Source organism: Pyrgilauda ruficollis, unplaced genomic scaffold, assembly GCF_017590135.1.
Source record: "Pyrgilauda ruficollis isolate IOZ18807 unplaced genomic scaffold, ASM1759013v1 scaffold63, whole genome shotgun sequence".
NCBI lineage: Eukaryota > Metazoa > Chordata > Aves > Passeriformes > Passeridae > Pyrgilauda > Pyrgilauda ruficollis.
In genome coordinates, this window is record NW_024528044.1 from 2,343,453 (window position 1) to 2,352,758 (window position 9,306).

The 9,306-nt window shown below is 40.1% G+C and overlaps 1 protein-coding gene across 10 annotated transcripts in view; it reads right to left on the bottom strand.

The window, feature by feature from the left end:
• Window positions 1–5,619, bottom strand: part of HECTD1 (HECT domain E3 ubiquitin protein ligase 1) — a 60,694-nt gene extending 55,075 nt beyond the window's left edge. For all 10 annotated transcript variants that reach the window (XM_041484132.1, XM_041484127.1, XM_041484125.1 and 7 more), the window contains exons 1-2: window positions 5,467–5,619; window positions 3,167–3,444 (exon numbers count right to left, since the gene is read on the bottom strand). In XM_041484132.1, coding sequence (XP_041340066.1) covers window positions 3,167–3,306 — 140 coding nt within the window. In that variant the 5' untranslated portion in view covers window positions 3,307–3,444; window positions 5,467–5,619. The remainder of the gene's footprint in view (window positions 1–3,166; window positions 3,445–5,466) is intronic.
• Between the last annotated feature and the right edge of the window lie 3,687 nt (window positions 5,620–9,306).

A 9,306-nucleotide genomic window follows, 5' to 3' on the forward strand; every position in this document is an offset into this window, starting at 1 on the left:
TGTGTGCCTGCTTCCAGTTTGGAGCTGACCTGAAACACTAGTTTCAATATTCATTACTCTTGTACAAAAGCAAACTATTACTTTTATTATTAGCTATATCATTTCCTTCAGAACACGTCTGCAAGTAACTCTTGCACAAATGAAGTGTAAGATTCTGAATCCAACATTTCAACACCTTTTTTTTCCATTCAACTTTGTGCTTTCTTGGCTAAATAAGACTGTGTATTGCACTTAACTCCTTAAGAAAGCAGTATGGAAACTGTGTCCTGGTTTTAGAGATGGTGCATAGCATTCATGACAATACTTCTAATGTGGTCTTGTTTCAGTTTTGCCAGTCCTCAGCATACGCAGCTTTCAATCACCAAATGTATTTCACTAAAATAATAGGCTTCTTCTTAGCTTACATCACAAAAGCAAAAAATTTCTTACGTAAAAGTGGAGTAATACTTAATATTTAAAGTTACTCTAAGCTGTGAAAAACATCCCATTTCATTCTCCAAGAAACTGTTTTAAAAGTCCATCTCAAAGTTGTTGAGTTTCATAGATGAAAAACTTTCTTCAAAATTTTGTCAACATATAACTAATAGAAATGAACAATTCAAAGATCTTCAAATAACATGCACACAGCATCCAAAAACCTGGAAATGTTGTTCTTACTTAGTAGAAGAAAAAAAATTTGTAAAGTCTAGAGGCTGATTTTCTTACCAACAGAAAAATATATCTATATTCTACATCAGGCATGCACTGAAAATATTTTCAAGATTAGTTTCTGAAAAAGAGAGTTTAGCAGCACACTAAATCTCCTATTTCAGCAAGCAGCAATTCCTTTTAAAAACAAGCTGAAAAACAACTACAAAATATTATCCATTATTATTGCAGTTATGCCCTCTCAGCTCATGACAATTTTGGCTACCTGAACTGTCATTTGGAAAGATTTTAAAAATACTTTTCAAGATATCATCTGTTTCTTACAGAGTTCCAAAATAAATGCATATTTATTAAAATAAATCCTTTAAATGCAGGCACTCATAAGCACACAAGACAATCACTGAGTTCTCCACTGAAGACTGTATACCTTTCTCTGCTTCTCCCATATTTCCACTTATGCAGTTCCACCTCCAGTGCTCATCAGACACCTCCCTACATGCTGTAACTCACTGTAACAGCAGAAAACTAACAACCTTCTTCAGCAGGTTCAAAGAGCGGCTTGCACTTGCAGAGAATTAGAGGAGTCCAGTAAGCCCTAACAGCGGCAGGAAGAAGAGTATGGTTGGGAGGGACAAAAAGAATGAATGATAAATGGGAAGGTAATGATCTACCATGTCAGCTCACCAGACACCATGGTACCAGATCACATACTTCACTATATTCCCAGAGCCAATAAAAAGTAGCAGTTTCAACACTATTGCAAAATCACTTCAACAGGCAGAGAACTTTGGCAACTTCTTCCCCTATTTACATTTCATTCTCTTCTTTTTAAGGAAAACTTACAAGAGCAAAAGAAACAGAGAACTTACAAGACCAGTAAAATTACACTATACCAACATTCAAAATAAAAATTAAAATGCCAAATGGTATTTTAAATACTTCTTTCAGACATAAATACTTTTAAAACCACAACAGTGCAATAACAGAGCATTCATTATATACACTTGAAGAAAAAAAAAATTTGGACTATCTAATTCATTTATATTGAAATAAAAGTCTGTTCTAAATAAGATGCATAAAATCCACAACAGGTTTGTTTTTTTGAAAGTTGACATGTCATTCCTGATTCTCAAATACCCAGAAGATACCCTAGAAAACACTTATGCCTAGTTCTACACCAGTATAGAACAGAATATCCTGAAGCAAGCAGTTCACACAGACTAATGAGAAAAATTCATTCTTAACTACCAAGTTTTTTTCTACAACGGTGAATTCTGAGGCTCCCCCAGTATCAGTAGTATGAGGATAGACAGATAAGTTGAACGGATCTCGCTACAGTAAGGCCCTTCAAGCCAAAATTTTACCTGTAAGCTCACCAAGGCAAAGAACAGGCAGCTTCAACTTCTAAAGCACTGTACAAAATTGTGCTCAATGCTCTGCAACTACTACAAATCCAAATTTTAGAGGTGTATGAATTTTACATTTCCTGTAATAAATACAGACATGAGAACAGCTTCTAATAGGTAAGTGAAAACTGTTTCCTTCAGAGCTACAAAACTAAACAGTGTAACAGACAGCTACCTTCTCAAGTGCTTCCAAATTCATACTCCTAAAAAGCAGGACGTACCTGAAAAACACTAGCCATATTTTATTATGAAAAGAAAGTGAGAGCAATGAACAAAACCATGGAAAGGAAGAGAGGCAAGAGCATGAAAATCAGATCTGAAGAAACCAACTAAAAAAGTAAAAGCTGTGATTGCTTACACTTTTGCCGCCTCTTCCAGACTAGTGCTGGGCTCTCACAGGAAGTAGTGCAACACAAGCACAGCAACACTCAAGTAACAGAAGTAATTATATCAGTATTTTGTGCTGTGAGAAATATACAAAGGATAGAGTGCAGGGACTGTGCTATATGACATGTACAAATGCAGTTGAGAAGGGGGGTGGCATGAACAGCAACGTGCCCCAAAGAACGGACAAAATATTTGTGTGAGCAGTGGTTACTGTAATTGTTTGTGATTTTTGCTTGGACCTGCAGAACTCAAAAAGAGCTACTATATCCCTTGATAAAAGTACTGTGAGAGTATGGATACTTATATATATCTATATTCCTACTGCAAAAGAAGTTTTTCTCGACCAAAACAAACCACACACAAAAAAAACAAAAATACAACCACCCCCCCCAAAAAAAAACCCCAAATAAACAAAAGAAAAACCAACACCCCACACATACAAACACACAAATCCTCATCACTTAATTTAAAGAAATGCATTAAGAGCTGCAACAAGCTCCTGTGTCAGAACAGGCACTGTGTATCACCCAAACAACACTACATTTTTAATCAGACAAGGGTACTTCACATGACATTAGCAGAAACACTTGATTTCAGTGATCTAAACTAAAGTTCAGTTTGTAAAAACATTTTTCAGGCTGAAAGTTTCTAGGAATGTTAAATATTACATTCAGCTGCAGAAAGGGGAAAACAACATTCCATAAATGAAAGCCAGAACTACTTACGTTTCAAAACAGCGATCCACGTTGTCTGACATCAGAAGCAGCATGCAGAGCTGTTCCAGTGCTATTAGCTGCATATCCCTTTCATCCCCCTGCCCCATCTGCAGCCATTCCAGCAACGTGTCTGGATCCACATCTGCCATGGTTTTTTATAACAAAAAAAAAGCCGCCTCCACTTCAATTAAAAAGTACCAAAAATATCCTTTAATTGTAGAAGCCAGACTAACTTCAGCACAATTAATTTCTCTCTTCGGTCAGCCTCACGCTTTTGCAGTTTTCACCTAGCAAGAAAAAGTATAAAAAGTAATCATCATCACAACCTTGTTGAACTTTCTGTATTTGCTCCTCTCTAAAATGTATAGCATATGTTTGGGATAAAATTAAGGTAATTTTCACATATCTTATCAGCAAATGGGGTTTTTTCAAGCTTTATAAGGAAATGAATAGTAAAGAGTTTGTTCTGTTTTGAGGATAACTCAAAAATAAAGCTAGAAAAATCGTGTTTAATCCTTTTGTGTATTCTTAAAGCTAAGAGAAAGAAAGTGATGTCTTGCCCATCCCCTCCTTTAATATCACTATTTTATAAAGTGTTCAGCTTTATGAGAGATGGATTACATCCCCATGAAAATATTCAAGTATAGAAAGATAATGAATTTCACATTTTAAATAGAAATCTATAAAATAAAAAACTGAGATGTACAATTATAGACTTTCAGAATCTTCAGAAACCTTTTAAAAGTTCGAATCCTTCATCTTTTAAAACAACATTCAAACATAAGTAAAAGAGGCTTTTTATGTCAAAGGATAAAAAAAGACAACTTAAAAATCACTTTAATTTTCAAGAGTTAGGGGTTTGTTGGGTTATTTGGGGACTTTTTGGAAAAAAAAAATTAATTAAGAGCTTTCAAAAATATCCAGTAAATAACTCAAATAACTCACATACATATATGGAAAACAACATTATTTGCTGGCCCAATGCCATAGTTGTACATGCAAGCTGAAGACCAAAAAAGTCCCCTTGCCTAAACTTTGTGTTTAACAAACAGACAAATTCACCTCCCTTGCCTAAAAACACAGCAAACATGACTATCTTCGTATAAAACCTAATGGGTTACAAACCAATCTCTCCAAATTAGGCATACAAGAAAAATAATACTCTTTCAAAACACAGCTTAGAGAAGAACAACTAGTTTATGAAACTCATAGGTAAATATGAAATGCTGGACACTATCCCCACAAACAGGGGGGAGGTGATATGGGAGGAAGAAGCTTGATCTGGACAAAGTCTGCCTACTTGTTTACTTGCTGCTAATGAGTTAATAGTTAAAAAATAACCCCATCAAGGGCATGTCTACAAAAGGGAATCAGAAATTAGTGTTATATGAAGAAACACACTGAATCAGCTCTTTCACAAGATCTTCAAACTCAAAGATGTTAAAGAAGTACAACAGATAGGATTTTTATATCATTTTAGGACCACAGTATTACAGATCGCTCATCTACAGCTTACCAGTTACATATTTGATATTATTTGACTCTAAAAAGCAATTTAATATTAGGAAACTGATTTTCTGTGTGTTAAACACTGCCTGTGACTCTCCAAGATGTTTACAGACTGCATTTCCTGCTCTAATTCTACATAAAACTACTTTTAGACAGTAAAAGTAGGATCGTATTATAAGTATTCTCTCCTGAACACGACTAAATCGTTATTTCCGGGAGCGGAGAGATGACTGATAGCGAAAGAAACAAGAAAATTAAGAGACAGCGAAAGTGGGGTAAATTCAACACAGGCACCTGCTGTTCTCACATCCCAGACGGGCTGTACAGGAACCCCCGACGGAGCGTGGCGAGCGGCCGGGACCGGCGGGCGAGCCGCCCCGGAGCAGGGCCAGGCCGCAGCCCAACTCACCCCGCGCCGCCCGGGCCTGCTCGCACACACCAGGCGGGCCCCGGGCCCGCGCGGCGCTTTGGGCCCCTTCCCCACACGGCGCCGCCCGGGGCAGGGGAGGCACCGCCTCCACCTCCTCGCCGCCCCCGCACGGGGCACCCGGTGGCGTGAGGGGCTCCCCGGCAGCGCCGCCCCGCTCTGCCCCCGGCCCCCCGCACAGACTTTCCGGCACTCGCCGCCTCCCCCGGCCCGCAGGTCCGGCCCGCTCCCTCCCGGCCCGACAGGCCCGGGCAGCGACGCTCGAGTTCCCGGCGAGCCGCAGGCCGCGCAGGGTGACCCGGCCTGGCTGCTCGGGAAAGGCGCCGTCTCCCAGCGCGGGCCGGAGAGGCCCCGCGCCACCCCCGCCGCTCACCTCAGCCTCCCGCAGCCTCCTCGCCGGAGCCGAGCCCTCCTCAGCGCCACGCCGAGACCGGAGCAGCGGCGCGGCGGCGGCAGCCCGAGCCCCGCGGCAGGCGGCGGCCAGCGGCATCCATGGCGCTCCGCCCGCTGCGGGGTGGGCGGGCGCGGCAGGAGCCGCGCTCGGGGCGGAGCTGAGGCGGCCGAGCGGCCGCTGGGGGCGCTGCGGGAGCCTCCGCGGAGAAGGGGCCGCTCCCGCGGGCCCGCTCCGCCCCGCGCCGCCGCTGCGGAGCTGCGAGCCGGGGCACGGCAAGCCCCAGTCGCGGCCTGCCCGGCCAAGGGTCCTCCCGGCCCGGGTGGCCTTCCCCTGTCTGCGTGGGGATTTATTTTTTTGGAGTTTACAGGTCATTTTATTTCTTGCCGTATTCTGGTTATTTACTTCAATATACTATTCTTTACATTTACGGCGGGGCTTATACTTTTCAGGGGCCACTCTCGAAAACACTTTGATCCCCCTCCCGAACCTCCATTAAAAGGGATCTGGTGAGCGGATTTGAGCGTCGCAGAGCTGGGTCTTAGAGAGCGAAGGTTTTAGTTTGCTCTTACCGAGCAGTGAGTTTGAAGAGCTGCAAGTACCTCGTGTAGCTTGAGACACCTTTTGCACTAGAGTGATCCGCTGCCATACCTGCTGCAAAATGCTGCGCAAGTACTTTGCACATGATTAAAAGACAAAGGAAGTAAACTGCTGAAAATTTAAAATGAGGGATTTTCAAAATAATTTCATTCTCTGTAGTATGACATGTTTTGCAAAGGAATTTAAGCCTATTAATATAAGTACAGTAAATAAGATTATTGTGCATTTGAATGTCACTCCTACCTACATCATAGACATTTCCTGTAATTAGGAGGCTAAAACTACACACTGAACAAAAAGGTAATAGCAGTCATGCTTGGTTAAAACTTGCCGAATGCCGACATTTTTATTGGTAAATGTGGTAATAACACGCCTAGAAGATGTTACCTTTATTGGTGCAGGTTTTATTCAGAACAAAATAGTAGTTCTTCTGTCTCTGTTTCTGATCTCTAAGGCAGCTTAGCCTTTCTATCTTACCATATTACATCTCTGGTAACTGCGACTTGTTCCAGCTCAGCTGAGACTTCAATATGTATCCTTTGCCTGTGCTTGTCCATCAGAGGTCAGGAAAACTTCTGATATGCTTAAAGTTAAGGACACAAGGCAATAGAAGGACTGAGTCTGCAGTCTTTTAATTTAGAAACTTGGTCTTCTTTAAGTTTTCACCATGCAGAAGCAGCAGAATTAGACCAGGCTTATGAGACCTGCATCTGCTAAGTGAGCTTGTTCCTGTTGCATGATGCTAGAACAGTTCCCTTTGCTTTTTTCATGAAGAAAAGTTTCAGATAAAGAAATATTGTTATTTTCTTCTGAAGAACAAAAACTTTGAAATCAAACAAACATTTCACTCTTTTCACATGGAATACAGTTTCTGGTTCAGGTGTCTGGACAGATACATAGTTATTTGTGGACAATATGAGGATATAAAAATACAGATCAATTGAGAACAAAATCAAAATTTCAAATATTGTACTTGAATATGAATCATGGACTTAAAGTACTATTAAGCAGGAGTACAAAACTTAAATACTAGAAATATCTTTCAGATATGAAGTTATTTCTAAAAGGAGAAACATACATACTTCTATGTCCTGTTGCATTAATTGCCCAATTTCATATATAAATTTATTTTTTTTACTCAAAGAAATACATTGAGTAATGTATTACAGCTTCAATTAGGAATCAAGATTTTTTTTCATTCTGATACATTTACAATATTTAAGAGCTTGCTAGTGATTTTTGTTCCTCATTATGTGATTTCTTCTCACCAGAACAAATCTGAAAAATAATGTTGACTAGAAAATTTCTGCTTCATTGATTATATACTTCTTACAATATATATATATGTTCATTGACTGATTGATACTTTTTTTCACTTCCTGTGCTGATGGGCATTCAAATTATTTTCTACACTCTCTTTGTCCTTTGAAATACAGCACAGCAAGTGATACCCCTGAAGTTATTGTTTCAGACTCCCTCTGTGTGCAGCACTGATCCAGACTAGACCTGCCTCTTCAAAAGTGGCTGGTTTTTAATACTTACTAAGAAGGAAATCACTAGCAAGCAAGAGTGCACTTAGCAGATAAGAAAGACATCAGAATTGCATTTGTACGGAATTACTGACATTCATTTGAGTTTTCACACAGCAAAGGTTTGTTCAGATCCCCAAGTTTCCAGCCCGTGTCCATCATTGCATTAGTGCTGGGCCTAAGACTTCTGAAGAAGGAGAACTTTACATGGATTAGTGCAGCCAGAAGGGGAAGGCAAGTGATGGAATATATTGAAGTGACAAGTAATGGAGCTTGACTGTCATAGCTGCTTGAAGAAATTGCTTTCACACACTGAGCATTGTGTGAAACTTGTAAAAACAACTCCCATTCCCCGTGCTTGTGCAAGGTACATACTTTTCAGTCAGTTAGAAAATTACCCAAATGCTAACACTAACTGGCACGCACTTCGTGTATGACCTTGGCCTAATCCCTTAATCACTGCGTGTCTCTGGCTCCTCCTTTACAAACAAGGAGATAGTAATGCTGGAGTCAGAAATGTCTTAGCACTTGTGGAACTGTGAGTTGCTGAGGCATGTTGCTATATTAAGTCTTAAACAATCCCATGTATTTATGACTACACTTGAGCAGACCACACGTGTAAGTGACTGACAATGCCTTTGGAAACTAGGCCACATAGGGTCAACATAGATTGATCTTTGTAGAGTGTTATATTGAGCAATTACCGTCATTTTTGCTGAGTATTTACCTGAAAATTAAAACCTGTCTTTAAAAGAGAAAATGTCAGCACAATTACTAGAATAATGTCAGGGACACATGAACAACAGTAAAATATGCCAAGAGGGTAGCAAGGATCAGGGATTGGGTTGCAGACACAGAGAGATTTTGAGACATGTTGTAAAGGACACCCCACTTGAGACAGCTTCTCAGCATTGCAGGTGGTCTCAAAAGGATTTAATTCTCTTTGAAAAGAAGTCACTTCTGGCTAAGATCCACAAAATCTTCTCACGATGGGAAAAAAACCTAAGTGTTTTCATTTATAGCTCCAAGAAGAATAACATTTATTCCTGCTTTTATATTATATTCAGGCTGGTGTTTTCTGTATGGTTTTAGCTGATAGCAGAAGGAATGTCATGGGCACTCTTAATGACACTGTGTGATGGTAAGGATTGAAAGATTCAGACTGGAATGACTGGGCTCTTGTTACAGAAAATACAAAATTGACCTATAATCAAGCTGAAATACACCTACGATTCAAACAAAACAAGAAGACTCAGAGTCCTTTTTTTTTATTGATACAGCAACTAGAAGCCAGGGTAACTGATGTTTTTGGTAGCTCTCTGCCTACTTCGGTGTACATGCCAAGTTGATGTTTCCAAAAATATCAGTTCTCTGTAGTAAATAGATCAGGAGGTGATATAAGCAGACCCTGAACACCTCCATCAGTTTAAGGGAGTGGTTTACACTGAAGCCCAGTGAAATAAAACTGTTAGGTTATTTATGGATTATTTATTCTTTCACTTTAACACTCTTTTCTCTGCCACCCACAGAATAACACAGTTGAAAACACTGAAAGTACCTACTCCTCCAAATCCAAAAGATTAGTAATTCCATACACTTCATTTTTTTGGATGAATATTATACTTCTAAAGAAAAAGTTACTAAATGTTTACTACACACTTCAAAGCAATGAGGTCATATATTACAGAAGCTT